At 46.4% G+C, this 15,830-nt stretch overlaps 1 protein-coding gene across 1 annotated transcript in view; it reads left to right on the top strand.

The window, feature by feature from the left end:
- CSMD1 (CUB and Sushi multiple domains 1) overlaps positions 1-15,830 on the top strand; it is a 1,512,254-nt gene that overhangs the window by 1,458,255 nt on the left and 38,169 nt on the right. The window contains exons 69-72 of the mRNA XM_029933196.1: positions 633-806; positions 10,630-10,818; positions 13,447-13,620; positions 14,339-14,521. Of these exons, the coding sequence (XP_029789056.1) occupies positions 633-806; positions 10,630-10,818; positions 13,447-13,620; positions 14,339-14,521 (720 nt within the window). The remainder of the gene's footprint in view (positions 1-632; positions 807-10,629; positions 10,819-13,446; positions 13,621-14,338; positions 14,522-15,830) is intronic.

Below are 15,830 nucleotides of genomic sequence, written 5' to 3'. Positions count from 1 at the left end.
TTTTGACTGTAATGTGTTTCTTTCGAAAGGGCCTCTGAAGGGTATCTGTGGGATTTGTGGCGCTGTCATTTGGGGCCCGACATTAATGACAGTTCACTACGTTTCCAAAGATCACACAATAGGGATTGTCAAAGAAAATACTGTTTGTGCATGCACACTTATTTCGCTAATTTTCTGATGTCTAAATTGATATAGGACAAATGGATCCATGTGCAATTAACGTTATCAGCCAAGTCCCTGTAATGTTTCAAAATGAGGGTTCCGAAAAATAGCTGGTATGTTATATGGGGGAAATACTCAAAACTCGTAATCGACATAAGACTTTTACCCCGTCTTGTTCGCTGCTTTCTTATAGAGTTATCCCGTCATGACATAAGAATCACTAGGAAGATGGAGAAAGTCCATTTTCCAGATGTGGTTATTTCCCATAATTATAGGGAAAACATGTACAGTCAGCCGCTGGCTCTTCTTCACGGTTTTCCCTCCCAGTAGAAGCACAGTCTGCCACGTGTCTGGCAGCCGCTCCGAATCCCTAAGCCCCACCCGCCCATGCATCTGACCGTGAGGAATCCGGGGGAGGGTGAGGACCTGCTTGTTTTCTGACGCTGCTGCGGGCCTGTCTCCCTCCGCAGCCATCACCTGCGGTCACCCCGGGAACCCCGCCCACGGCCTCACCAACGGCAGCGAGTTCAACCTGAACGATGTGGTGAACTTCACCTGCCACACGGGCTACCTGCTGCAGGGCGCCTCCCGGGCCCAGTGTCGGAGCAACGGCCAGTGGAGCAGTGCTCTGCCCATGTGTCGAGGTAGGAAGGCCTCCCGGAAGGAGCCCTGCAGGAAGGGGGGAGGCTGGTGGGCTGCCGAGTCCCCCAGAGGCCCCGAGTGTGCGACGTGTCGGGCGCTGGACCCCGCAGATGGTCTCGCTGCTCGGGGGGGAGACATTTGAGACAATAATGGTGAACACCGGCCAGGGTTCTAGGAATCTAACTAGGCCTCTCTTCCGTTTGCCTTTGTCTTTGCCTGTTCATTCATCTGTGCAGCATCTTTGGCCTGAGACCTTCTAGACCTGGGTCTGCATTTAGGAAGTTCTCGTTGCTCTTAAATCTTTCTCTTTTTTCCCACCCTTCATTTCTTCAAAAATCACCACCTAGTTCTAAGCTAAAACCTGAGTTTTCGAGATCTGCTCTTTTGGGGGGAGTTGTGTTTCTAGATGTTTGCGCTGTTACTGTTTAGGGGTCTGCTTCCATTGCTTTCCATGAAAACATCTCGCACGCTGAAGGTGACGCATACATCAAGGTGAAGGTGAAGAGTTTATGGTAGTGAGACGGTGTGGGAGCTCCTCTCGCTGACCGTCACCCACCTTCCCCCCAGCGTCCCCAGGGAGGGACATCCAAATGAGATGATAGAATGGGACCCAAGCAGTTCTTAAAAAGAGTTATGTGAAATTTGGCCGCCAGGCGCTAGAGTTCTGGTCCGAGCCTACAAGGGAGTGCTGGGCTTAAGCTCTAGACGGTGTGAAGACGCCGAGTTCCACCTCCCTCTAAACACTAGTGTTAGGTTCACGCTGCTTCGGTGTAGAGGATGCCTTGCCATGAAGAGAAAGACCCCTGGGCCTTCGCTCTCACTCCCCACAAACCAGACTTCCGGCACGTTCTCACTGAGCTTTGTGCAGAAGAGCCCCTGCCAGCCCCCTGACAAGGTGGGTGGGGGCTGGTCAGCCTGAAAACTGACACATTTACCTGATTTATCATCATCATCATCATCATCATCATCATCATCATCAGCCCTGCGAGCCAGGGGCCGCGGAGAAGGGTGGACAGAGCTGGGGGCATCTCGGGATGCGCGTAGCAGTGCAGGAAGCTGGCTTCAGCCCGGCCTCTTGTTGCAGTTTTGAACTGGACGTCAGCCGCTTTGGCGTACCTGAAATATTTCTCGAACGCGGTCAGTGCTGAACACAGCTGGAGGAAGGGCTTCCCTCGCCTCCCACAGGGAAGCGTGAGGATGCGTATCTGTGAGAGATGGCCGGGATGGGAGCGGCGGCGGCAGGACATGGCCTCTGGTGTCCACCACCGGTGGTGCAGCCGCAGGGATCTAGACGGAGATGAAGCAGCTGGAGTCACTTCGCTCTCTCCACCTGTAGGACAGGAAACACTAGCACACCTGAGACAATGATTAGCCTTGAACGCCTGTAAATTTTGGTCCGGGTTGTCTTGACACAGGGGTACAGCACTCCTGTGCCTTTGACGTCTTAGGGACATCCTGTTCCCCCAAAGCCCTTCTCTTCAACTTAGTTTAACATGTATTAAGCACATGCTCCATTCCGAATGCTGTGCTACGCTCCGCCAGTACAGAGATCGGTAATTTCAGTCATCCCTTTGAGCAGGTAACAATGAAGACCAGAAGGGTGCGCTAATCAGGCAGGCAGAATGTCACCCACAGCTGCTAGACATCATTCATCTGACACATAATACGTGCTTGCTGGATGGAAGATGGAATGAACTCAAAATCATGCGGTTTTCCTTATCAGACCTTTATCTTGGGGGAATTGTATTCCATTTTCCTCTAACTTCTACCAAAGAAGAGCAGTGGAAATTAAATGCTGCCATTTATTAACGGGTTCCAGGGTTTTGGATAGCATGCTAGGTCCGTTAGAAGCCTAGAGCACAGCACAATGTTGGGATGTATAGTACCCTCTTCAGTATTAATTTTGCCTTTCCTTACCTTTTTCCATTTTCTCAAATAATAGGAATGTACTTAAATTTTTAGTAAACTTTATTTTTTAGAACATAGAAAAGGAAGTTTTCAGGTTCATAGAAAAATTGAGAAGTCACAGATTTCTCAGGTACGCCTTGCCCACACATGCACAGGGTCCCCATTCCCCACATTCCCCACCAAATGGTGCATGTGTTACAGTCGGTGAATCTATAGAAACACATCTCCCTACCCAGAGTCTGTACTTTGCATGAGGGTTCACTCTTCGTGTTGTACATTCTATGGGTTTGGACCAATATGTAATGACATGTATCCACCCTGATAGTGTCCTACAAATAGCTTAGTGTTCCATCTCTTCCTCCTTCCCTTCCCCCCTCACCCCTGGCCACTGCTGACCATGTTAGTGTCTCCAGAGTTTTGCCTTTTCCAGAAGGTCATACAGAATGTAGACTCTTCTGACTGCCTGCTTTTACATGGTACTACGCACTGAAGTTTCCTCCATATCTTTTCATGGCCCAAAAACTCATTTCTTTCTCGTGTGGAATGAGATTCCATTGTCATGATGGACCGCAGTTGATTTATCCATCACCTACTGAAAGGTATCTTGGTGGTTTCCGGTTTCAGTCACTACAAATAAAGCTGTTACCAACACCCCTATAGAGATTTATGTGTGGACATAATAAGGAGTTTCGGACAAATACCAAGGAGTATGGCTGTCAGATTGTGTGGTAAGAGCATGTTTGACGTTGTTGGAAGGCACCACACTGTCTTCCAAAGTGGGGGCACCGTTGTGCACTCCCTCCAGCAGTGAGGGAGGGTCCCTGTGGCCCCACGCCCGTCAGTGTGGTGGGGATGTCTGTGTCCTGGATTCTGGGCCTCCTCCCAGGTGGAGAGGGGCTCTCCTTGTCGCTTCAGTCCTCATTTCCCTGATGACATAGGATGCGGGGCATCTTTTCAGGGGCTTGTTTGCTACTCTGTCTCTTCTTCAGTGAGGCGTCAGTGAGGGTCCTCGGCCCATTTTTAAATGGATTTCTTGTTTTCTTACTGAGCTTTAAGAGTTCTTTGTCTATTTTGGATTAACAGTCCATTGTCAGTCATCTCCTTTGCTAATATTTTCTCCTACTCTGGCTTATCTTCTCATTCTCTTGGTGCTGGCTTTCATGGTAGTTTGTGCTTAATTTTGAAAGCTGTTCGGAACACTCCCAGTATAGCTGATGAAGGGGTAGAGGAATCCTGGTAAATGCAGTCCTATAAGTGCTGAGTGGATTGGAAATCACTGGAAATCTCCAAGATGCCTTCTGCTCACATATTCCTATTCTCTATTTTTTGTTTGTTTGTTTGTTTGTTTCCTTCATTTGTGAGCTAAGAGCGACAGTCTAGTGCAGAGAATTTACATGTTCATTATAAAACCAGGGAAAACATGATTTCAAGGAGGACAGGCTCATAAAGGTGGTGATGCCTTAGGGAATAAGTGTCATAAAACTCAAAAAGGTGAAGGTAACAAAAATAGCTACTTTTTAAACAAAATGCCAGGGATTCTCCATGCCTGTTGCAATATAACCTGATTCTTGTCTTATGTGGTTCCTTGAATAATTCCACAGACTAGTTAGCAGGTCCTGTTGCACACCAGGGTACTATTGTGCTCGATTTCTCCTCTCGAATTCTTGATAACATATACCTCTCAAATGTCTCATTTGGGTAGGTCAATGAAGTGTGGAATTCTGGGTAGTCCTACAACATTTAGTGAGTTTGTGGTGTTAAAGAGAGACAACACCCAGAACTTTGGAACTCCCAAGTATTGCGTGCTGAAGTGAGTCCAGATCACATATAGAATTCTACACACAGTCTCCACCCCAGGGCCATCTCACTGTTCTTAGACTCAACCATTAACAGGACCAAGTTCTGTGTAGCCTGCAGCATTTGTGATCAATCAGAAAGCTCATGGGGCGCCCAGGGGCTCAGGCAGTTGACCGTCCAACTTCAGCTCAGGTCATGGCCTCACAGTTCACGAGTTCAAGTCCCGCATCAGACTCACTGGTGACAGTTCAGAGCCCACTTTGGATTTTCAGCCTCCCTCTCTCTCTACCCATCCCTGCTTGCACGCTCTCTCTCTCAAAAATAAACACTTTAGAAAACAGGTTTAGGAAAGTAAAAGAAGGAATGCTTTTTGTTAGTAGTTATAGCTTTCTGGAAGAAATATATAATAAATAACATAGTTGCAGATTTCCTGAGGAAGAATGAAAACAAATGTCTCATGTCTGTTTTAAGGATCAGGTTATGTGCCCTGTCCTGGGGGCCCACGTTTCTATATGGAAACGTTCTTGGAGCTGTCATCTCCTAAATTCCAAAACCCAAAGGTTCAGTTCAGTGAGAATACCAAGTCTGACAAAATTGTAGGACAATCCACTTAGTATTTCCTTTCCTGATGTAATAATGTTTGTATTGTGTACAAATTTTAGACATTTTGTCCTCTCTTATGAGAAAATTTTAAATTCAGAGATATAAAATATATGTCCCTATGTGATTACATACATGAAGATAAATTTAAGAAAATATGAGGTTAGTGAAGTTTCTGTTATGCTGAGAGAGGAATAAAAAAATAAGTAAACAATATTAAATTCACCAATGAGGTGCCTGGGTGGGTCAGTCAGTCCATTTTAGCTCAGGTCATGGTCTCACGGTTCCTGAACCCAAGCCCCATGTCAGGCTCAGTGCTGACACTACGGAGCCTGCTTTGGACTCCCTTCCTCCCCCCCTCCCTCCCTCCCTCTCTCTCTCTCTCTCTCTCAAAAATAAATTAAAATTTAAAATAAAAATTTTAAATAAAGTAAAATAAATTAAAGCACTAAAGAACCACTATGCATATGACTGCTTTTATACATCTATGAAAAATTATATATAATCACATATATCAAAATTTTCAAATGGCAACATGTTCAACTTAAGGAAAATACACGAACCAATGCCATGTTTGTGGCTTTATTTAACACCCCTCTCCTGGGGCTACCGGTAAGTGGCAGCCAGGAATAGCAGTTGAATGTCAGGGTCCAGGCAAGCTCTCTGCAAGAGCAGGGGGAGCTTGGCACAGGCTGCCCCCCGCAGCTGCCCTGAGATCCCTCCCTGCGGAGTATTTTCTGGGGGCAGAAGGGGAATGAGGTCCACCCTTTAGATTTTTCCGTGCGTGACACAGTGTTGCCAGTGCGGGAGCCATGTGTGGCTGAGCTCTCGAGATCACTCATCCTGGATGAGTCAGTGCAGGATCCAGGGTCAGTGTCAGCCGCACATCAGCCTCCTTGCACGGGTGCGCGGGGAAGTCGACCGTCCTCGCCGGCTTCTGTGAGTTCAAGATACACCGGTGTTTGTGGACTTCTTCACCAAGTGCCCAGCGCAGAGCAGGTCCTCCATGTTCCCACCGCGACCACCTGCCTCTGGGATGCATGTTCCCTCAGGAAAGTCGGGCAGTCAGTTATAATCCACTATCATCAATTGGAGTGTTGATCTTGTAGCGAACCTGATGGTCTGAATTGCAGCTTACTTCATCGTTATCAGGTAGTGATAAAAATGGAAGCATAACTTTCGTGTCTTTGAAAAATAATCATAAATTGCTTTTTTTCTTTTGCCGTTTTTCTCTGCGACCAGTTACCCCAGTTTTAAAATTTTGAATCATTCAGTTAGTGAGCAAGTCCAAAAATATTTATTCTGCACAACACACTGAATGTTCCATCATTATTTTATCTTTGTCCTCTGCACTTTGTGTAATTCTTTCTGTTGAAAACAGTTTTTAAACATGCGACACAGAACTCAAACCATTATGAGTGGGTTTTAAAATTTTTTTTTAATGTAGTGAACGAATTCTTGCTCCTCCTTCCCACCACCAATGACTTTAAATTGGCTATGCTTCAGTTATGAGGCATGATTTTCTTGTCTTCCTGTTCACGGTCAGGTTTTTATGAGCCATAAAAGAAAATGGAAGAACAGGAGTAAAGACCAAAAAGAAGTGTAAACACAGATTTTCAGACAAAAAAACTAAAATCAAGAAAATAGAAGACAGTTCTTCCCTTCCTTCCTCCCTTCCTTCCTAGCTTCCTCCTTTCTTCCCTCCTCTCTCTCTTCCTCTCTTCCTCCTTTCCTTCCGCCTTCTCTTCCTTCCTCATTGCCTTTCCTTCCTTCCTTCCCTCCTCCTCCTTCCTTTGATCATAAAGCACTGAGCCCATAGGAAGTGAAGGTCGGAGTCGTCAGGGCCGCCCTGAGCGTCCTTCTGCCTCACTCGCTAGACTGAATTGACAGCTTCAGACTCATTTCCTGGGTGGCAGGGACAGCTGCGATGGAGAAAAGGTGAGCTCTTACCACCGGGCTTGGTTTCTCACTGCGCCGCCTGGGCGAAGGGCCGTCAGAGACTCCTGTGGCCACAGTGCTTGTCAATAGATTCAGAATTTTTGTTGGAATAATTTCCTTTACATCTTAGCAGGTGTACTGTGCTGAGGATATTTTGGAAGTGAAACATCAGAAAAAATGATAAAGAATAAGAATTTTCTACAGGAAAGCCTTGATTTGCAAGCATCATTCACTCCAGAAACATGCCTGTCACCCAAAGCACTCTTACATCCACGTGAATTTCAAGAACTGTTGGCTCAGCTGTGATCACGTGACATTGGGCATCATGAGCCCACGTCAGACACTTAACCGACTGAGCCTCCCAGATGCCCTAGATGTGCAATGTCTTTCTTATTTCTATATGTTAGCTCAAATACTTTTCCAGACAACGTCTCCAAGAATAAAGAGTACACACAGAGGAGAGGGGCTCCATATGTAGCCTACACGGTGTTATTGGAAGCTAAAACTTATAGCAGGTACTCTTCAAAAAAAATTTAAAAAAATACAGTGGAGAGGGTTCCCTTTGGGATTCACGTCATCAAGAAATACTTATGCGGTTTTATAAATACACTGTCCTGGACAGGCAATCCGGGGCCCTGGTTCCTACTTAGTTCTAGGGCGACTGTCTTTGTGACCTCGGGCGTGTTAGGGAGCGTTATGTTACTGTCCCTTCCCTTCTGACACCGCCAGAGGTCCTCAGGGAACACATCTGTGTGCCCTCTTGAACACTTCCATGCTGGCCCAGGTATCTAGGATACCTCATTCCTTCTAGCTGATGGAATTTACTTCTGCATCACGTTTTAATACCTGGACCTCAGTCCACTGTTGGCTCTTAGTGTGTAGGGTTGTAAGAGTCAGACCATGAGATGCTGATTTCTCTCCCGTGCATTGCCATCTGCTGGGCTCCACATGGGGAGCATAGAAGGTCAGGTCTTTTCAGCAGGTCTGGTCTGTCTTCATTGGCCGCATTGGTCATGTCACACGTGAGGAGAACCTTCAAGGAATATGATCCACCACCCTTTGCTGAGAGCTCACGTGGGCCTCGGCCCATCAAGTCCCAAGATGGGGATCTCGCACACAACCAGAGAAAGGATGTAGATGGCAGAGCTGTTTGGGGGGCTTGACTGGGCCCCCCACGAGTTTCTCTCCCGGCAGGCAGCCTGCTTTCCGTGTGGCAACGAGGACTGTGTCGGAGCCCCTCAGTCATGGGCTGACCCAGTTACTCCCGCCGCCAGCAGGGAGATGCAGCTGAGTCCCCAGTGGAGCCTCCAGAATAAATAGGAAGGAATATAAATAGACGTGTCTGACCGCAGCTGCACAGGGATAACGTGATAGGACAGGACCGAAATGTGCGAGCACAGTTAGGGGTTGTGTAGGCATAACTCTCCCAACGTAAGGAACAATTCAGTTTTCCCCACTGGCACTCATGGAACGTTTATCACTGTTAAGCATTTTTAATTTTTTTTAGTGTTTATTTGAGAGAGAGAGAAAGGTGGGGGGTGGAGGGACAGAGAGAGGGAGACACAGAATCCGAAGCAGACTCCAGGCTCCACGCTGTCAGGACGGAGCCCAATGCAGGGCTCGAATTCAGGAACTGTGAGATCATGGACACTCAACCGACTGAGCCGCTCAGGCGCCCCCATGGTTAAGCATTTTTACTGCTTCATATTTGAAGGGGGCTGAAGTAGGTGAAAGAATGGGGAAGGTGCCTGGGACTCAGCCCTCCAATGCTCCTTCTAGGTGATTCTGTGATGCTGGTAAGGAGCGCACTCCTCTGTCTGTGACACATCTCTCCTCTGCATGGGCAGGAGGGACCACTGGGGACAATCCTAGCCCAGGGTCTCAGAGCAGTTGGGCATGAAATCTAAACCCTCCTCCTCCAGCCCCCGAGGAGCTCAGAGAACAGCCCGTCCCTTGGCCGCAGAGAGGAAGAGGCAGCTGGGTCTCATCCTTCCTGAGCAGTAACTGCTTCTGTGCCAATGGCCTCTGTCTTCTCTGTGTTCCCGTCTCCAGCCGGACCCTGGCCAGCGATCACTTTGTACATTTCCTGCTTCTCATCCAGCACACACTTGGCCTACATTAAAAAAAGCCGGGGCAAAGCATGAAAGTACAGTAAAGAAACATAGAAGCTCGCCCAGGGCGTGCAAGGTCCTGGGAGGCACCGGGTGTCCGTTGGCTGTCCCGGGTCAGGGGCTGGCTTGGTGCCGCCCCTGCATCGCCTCCCCCCTCACCGCAGAAGAATGCGCTGCCAAGTTGCCCGCCGGCTGCCCAGGGGAGCAGGTGCAGGGCCTTCCGCATGTGGCCGGGGAGACACCTCTCGGCTCATGGACATGTAACGGGGCGAACGGTCTCTGTCGCTGGGGCAGGACACACGACTCGGTGCCAGAATGCCCCTAAGCCGTTGTTTTCCAGGTTAGAAAAACAGTCAGTCTTCCAAGTTCTTCCAAGTCCGTGAGAGTTTCTGCAGGCGGTAACTCCTGCTGCCTCCCTGGGTCTGGTATAGTTTAAGTGCGGTGCAGTATCTGCCTGCGCTTCATACACAGTTCTTTTCTTTGGCTCAGAAGATCTTGAACCTTTCGTCTGTAAACTCAGGATTGTTCCCAAATGCACAGAATACAGTGTTACAGCACTTAAAGGGGCCTTCACGGTTCTACATTCTGCCCTCCACCGACTTCCTTCCTACGAAGAGGAATCAAAAGCACAGATAGGGACAGGGTTTGTCCCCGGCCACTGGGACCCGGGACGTGCCTAAGAAGTAGTTGAGCTCCCGCTCTCGGAGCCAGAAATAGCTGGAGAGAACAGCAGCTGTCTCCCTCGCTGGCGTGGGGGTCAGAGCATGAGATAATCGGGCGTTCTTTCTTTTCCTCTGCACCTGCGAAAGCATATTGCTCATTCCCCTCCAGATGCCACCAGGCATTCAGGCTAGTAGAGGGCCACTCACATCCACCAGAGCACGCCCTGTGGCCCACAGCGGACTGGCTCACCGCGGGCTGTTTCTGAAGGGGAAGAGGCTGAAATCGGAGGCTGGCTTGACTTCCATTGCTCTTGAGTGCTGATAGAAGAATTGTCATTTTTACTTGCACTCTCTACAGGGTAGAATGACGTCAGCTCACATATTGAAGCATTGATTAATGCATGGAGGTTTGGGGGGTGTAAATGAGCATCGCCGGCTGCCCTGAACTATCACATTTGAGTAAAACTACCTAATTCCAGCGGGTTCCATTTTAACATTTATGTGAAACCATTCAACCATTCCTAATCAAATCTGAACAGAAGAAGTTTATTATCAGGAAATAAACACAAAGAATCAGCCCTTTTTGGTAAAAATTGCCATATTAGCAGATTCACCGGTTGACGGGTCTTGAAGCATACAGGCCCCAAGCAGGAAGCAGGATTTGTCAGGGGAAGAAGTTTCCAGATAAACCTCAGCTGTGGTGTTGTCATCTTACAGCCTTCCAAAACAATAAGTGGGGCATCTTTTCAGATCTGTTGTGTTTGTACGTGCATCTGAAGGATGTGTAACTTTTTTTTTCTCCCCGCTAGTGGTGAACTGCTCAGATCCAGGCTTCGTGGAAAATGCCATTCGTCAAGGGCAGCCGACTTTCCCCGAGAGTTTTGAATATGGAACAAGCATCATGTACCATTGCAAGAAGGGGTTCTACTTGCTGGGATCTTCCGCCTTAACCTGTATGGCTAATGGCTTATGGGATCGGTCTTTACCCAAGTGTTTGGGTAAGTGAGGGTGACTTTGGATTCCTCACAGAGCCCTGCAAGACCATGAGCAGAACAAAAAAAACAAAAAACAAAAAACAAAGAAACAAAAACAACAACAAAAATTAAGTCTTTACAGATTGTGTAAGTTATCATGATATCTTTATTGATTGATCAGAAATCACAAAAAGCAACTCCAACAAGTTTAAGTGTCACGGCAGGAGAGGGGACATGGCATGTTCCCACAGCAGCTTCAGGAAGACGTGGACCCAGGATCTGGGTCAATAGCTGGTTGAGTTCTACTTCGACCCAGCAAGCAGGCTCATTCTACCCAACTCAAACATGGCGGCCGGTGGCCTCTCAGCTTCACTTGTCTGGACCCAGACTCAGAAATATTGGCGAAGGTCTCTGTGTAGAGTATTGGTCTGTTGACTTGGCATCTATGGCCAGAAGGGTAGACTTCTCTGAAAGACTGAATACGGCACTCATGAGCAGTTTTGTACAATAGTTAATACAATGAGAATGATAGAATCTTGACAGTATCCTTCCCCTAGCCCATATGATTATGTAAGAGGAAAGCATATTGCCCTAAGAAATGGAGGCAGCATATCTAGGCAGACAAAATGATAGATCATCATTCTGGCCCCTCTCACAAAATTATCAGTATTTTAGACCGGGTAGATTAACAAGAATACATTTTCCCCAAATAGCTTTCAGTCTTACCTTCTTTAAACTTGAAAGAGCAGATTGTCTGTGAGCTGAAAGACATCATCTTATTAAAACAGTCTGACAGTTTAGGAAAAGGGGTGACTCTACTTGGCCTTTTAAAAATCATTCAGAAACAAAACAGTCCTTAAAATCAAAATGTTGTCTTCTTCATATTCATTTTATGTGCATAAAGGATGTGGGAAATAACAATTACATTTTAAATTGATTTTACTGAAAAAAAAAGTGATAATATGTCTTACCTCTTGCATTATAGCATTTTTAGTACATTTTCAGAATAAATTAGTCCTGGAGATTGTTTTTCCTATAATTCAGTGTCCCTCATAACCCTCTGATTCTACGTGGAAACTTGTCTCAAATTCTAATTGTAATAAGAGAATTAATTTCTATGGAGAAATAGTGACTCCTTTCAAAACCAAACATACAGCTTCATAAGCTCAAAAATGCATTTAGAAATTGATTACAATCTTCATCCAATTTTGTCTACTTTCTGGTTTTCTAGGCCTGGACACATGGGAAGTTTTCAAAGAATTTAGTTTTTCTTTCTCTGACTCCCCAAACATTTCTTTTGCATCTTCCCCAGTTGATGAGAGACTTCCATTAGTTTTTGTAACAATGCTCATGTGCTCCAGATCTCCACGAACTGGGTTGTAAGTGACTCCCCTCCTGGGTGGCTTGTCCCCACTGCTTGCTGTCACCAACAGCTGGAATTACTGCGCGCCTGGGGGTACGGGCTCTCCAGCGGCCCTTTGCTTGTCGGTCCGCTATGGTCGCTAAGCGTCATCTCTATTGTTGCTGCTCTTGTTTCCCTGGGTTGTTTCTCTTTTAATTTCACCTGGAACTGGTCACTTACCAACCATATACTAATTCAGCTCTAATTGGCTTCCTTTTAGGACTCTCTCTAGATAAAATCCTGTTTACCACTGAATGGATGTCAGTGTAAGATCCTATCAACAGAGCGCTGATGTGACTCATGGGATGCCTAATGCGTTTCAGCCTTTGAAATCTACCTCCCTGGTTGATATCACTTCTGGGTTGCCAGTGACCAGATGCAGTTACTCCAGGGTGTTAAATCAAGGCCTTTGAATACTTTGTTTGTAGCCTGAGTCCACCTAGAGCTCCATGCCGCACAAACTTTGTCCACTGTTAACCCCAAGTTGGGACTTTTTCTCCTTTAGAAAAGGAGAGAGAAATCTTCACTCTCCTATGTTAATGTGAATTCCAGAAGTTTTCTTCTTGAAGGATAATGTATGAATAGATTATAGGCCCGATTTGGCATAATTTTAAAGAAGTGAATGGAAATACTGAAGCTATTGTGTAGAATAAATTGAGGAAAAGTTAATCACAAATTTATTATTGCGATGACTTCAACATTGTAGACTGCCCCCTAGTCAAAGAAAAATTGGTAGAAGGGTCTCCCTGGATCCCTGGACTGGAAGAGTGAGAAGATATGACAGTTTTCTCCCCAAGCAACTAGGTGGTTGTCATAGTAACAGTCACATACTTGGAGCTTTACATTGAAATAGTCTTCATGAATCTCTGTAACTTGTAACATTTTGTATATTACTCCTTTTTTTTTAAATACAGTTAAGAGCAGATGGAAAAAGCCTAGGTAGAGTGACTTTCTCTTTGAAAGCCTAAATGGAAATTTCTATCTGAAGCAAAGCTACCTTAAGATAAAAGAAAGTTTAAACAGGCTTCCCCGAAGCCCCTTCCTTGTGCTGGGTAATTTATGAACACCTATGGTGGGGCGTGTCCTCCGGAGACGGGGTTTCTCATTCACAGGACAGTGCAGCCATTTGCTGGTATGTTGGGCTCTCTTCCTTTGAGAGGTGATGTGTGTGTGGGTGTCTCTATGGGAAACCCACCAGTGTAAGCACGGAGCAGGACTGATGCAGTCGTTTATTTTATTTTTTTCTTCAGCCATATCATGTGGACACCCAGGCGTCCCTGCGCACGCGACCCTCACCGGAGAACTGTTTACCTACGGAGCGGTGGTTCACTACGCGTGCAGGGGGAGCCGCGACCTCGTGGGCAACAGCACGAGGGTCTGCCAGGAGGACAGTCACTGGAGCGGGGCGCTGCCCCACTGCACAGGTGAGGAACCATGTGCGGCGTGCGTCAGGAGCCACAGTGCACACATGCCCCTGCTCTAGAGGGTCGACCCCACTTCCCCCACAGCTGCAGGGGCCAGTCACCTCACGTTTTCTCCTGTGGGAGTCCCGGGAGCTCATTTTCACCTTGGCCAAGAGGCCCGCCTACCTGGGCTCGGTCTGTCCCCGTTCATTTTGATTCCTTCTCCGTGCTTCCTTTCCATTCTGCCACGTGTTTCCTGTCTCAGGAATGGACAATGCCACTGACCCCCCTTTGGGGAAAAAAGTACCTTAATTCTTTCGTGAATAATTCTTAAATAAATAAAAGCCAGCGACTCCGCAGCTCTGGACGTAACGAGAAGAACCGACCCTCTCGTGTACTTGGTTCTTACACAACACGACTTGACCCGTTTTCCTCTCACTGTCGGTACTGATGCAGCCAGGGGACCGCCCCTGCATTCATCACTCCCAGGACATTATTTCTTCCAGGGAACACACAGGTTTGCCATAACCGCGTTCTAATCACCTAGTTCATTCAGCTACATGGGCACAGTTTATTCATGTTTTCCACGTTGGTGCTATGACCGAGTCCTTCTCAGAAGATCCCCGCGATGCAGTGGGGCTAACGCCCTGAAGCAACTTTTCACTCGCCTTAAACACGGCAGCTGTTGTAAACAAGTCCAACAATGTTGTGTGTCAACATTTGTGTTCATGTTCGATAGGAAACGATCCTGGATTTTGTGGGGATCCGGGGACCCCCGCACATGGGTCCCGGCTTGGAGATGAACTCAAGGCCAAGAGCCTCCTCCGCTTCTCCTGTGAGATCGGCTACCAGCTGAGGGGCTCTCCTGAGCGGACGTGTTTGCTCAATGGCTCCTGGTCAGGACTGCAGCCCGTCTGTGAAGGTGAGTACATTCAAGCCTGAAAGTCCACCTTTCATTTGGAACCATGGACTTCATTCTAAAATGGCCAATGCGATTCCACAGAAATCCTAGAGACTGAACCTTTGTATCACTGCACTACTTCCCTCCAAACGGTGTAAGAGAATCGTGCAGACTCGTGGCTGGGTGTGTGGGGATGTTCCACCTGCTCAGAAGGCCATCTAACCCAGATCCTTACCTTTGCACGTTCATAACCCAGAAAAAGTTTCTGATCTTCCGATAATAATTTCTGTGGGATTTGGTGGCATGTTGTGGTAGCGAACGTCTCAGGATAAGGAGCCATGAGTAGAAGTGGTGTGAATCGCTGAGGTAACTTCTCCAGGCTGGGACACGCTTCATTTCACCCCTTATTCCAATCTGTTGGTGGCCCATCTGAAGCAGGTTTTACAAAAGAACCTAGGTGACTTTCTGCATGATTTTTTTGGAGAGAATTTTCTTTATTTTAATATCTGAGGGCCATGAGAGGACGTGGTGGGATGCCTTGGTACTCATAGTAGTGGCAGCTCACCATGTCAACTACCGGCAATTCTGGCCATCGGCACACCTGTGGTGCGATATCACAGATTTGTTCAGAGCCCAGAAAGTAACTGATTTAGAAGTCCAAGAGCTAAGACTTTAAATGTGACAGATGTTTTTTCATATACACTTCTCAGTTACTTAATGTTTGAGTCCAAAATGATCACACAAATTAAATATCCATTTTTACATGAATGAAACACTTCCTATGTAATTTGACCAACTTGAATAAACTTAAACACAATATCAGTACAAGAAACATAAATCAAGTTTTCTTAATCTTTATTTTCTCTCTGCCATCTCCACTTGTATCTGCCCACTTCTCATTTCATTGTATTTGTTATATAGAATAATAGAAAATATTATATATATATATATACATAATCTATATTGATATAATCAAACTGTTACTTATAATCTCTTAAAATCATATAAGAAATGCAATCCTATATAGGTATGTATATATATGACTCTATATGTCTTATATATGTGAATGCATATATGTGTGTGTGTGTGTGTGTGTGCACATTTTCTCTCATCAGAGTAATAGATTATCTTCAAGGTATCCACATCTAGCTAAAGAGATATGAGTATATAATAACCAAAGGTATTTTTTCTATGTTAAATCACCTTCTGACAGTCAAGTTAGTGTAAATCTTAAGATTAGGCCCTAAATAAGTTGACAAACTCAAAGATGATTAAATAGTAATGGAGGCATGCCACCTGCCACTGGGAACTGCAGGATGGCACTTTTTTT

The sequence above is a fragment of the Suricata suricatta genome, chromosome 1 (genome assembly GCF_006229205.1).
Source record: "Suricata suricatta isolate VVHF042 chromosome 1, meerkat_22Aug2017_6uvM2_HiC, whole genome shotgun sequence".
In the NCBI taxonomy this organism is placed as follows: Eukaryota; Metazoa; Chordata; class Mammalia; order Carnivora; family Herpestidae; genus Suricata; species Suricata suricatta.
The sequence above is the reverse complement of the archived record's forward strand: the minus strand, read 5'-3'. Positions and strand labels throughout refer to the sequence as shown.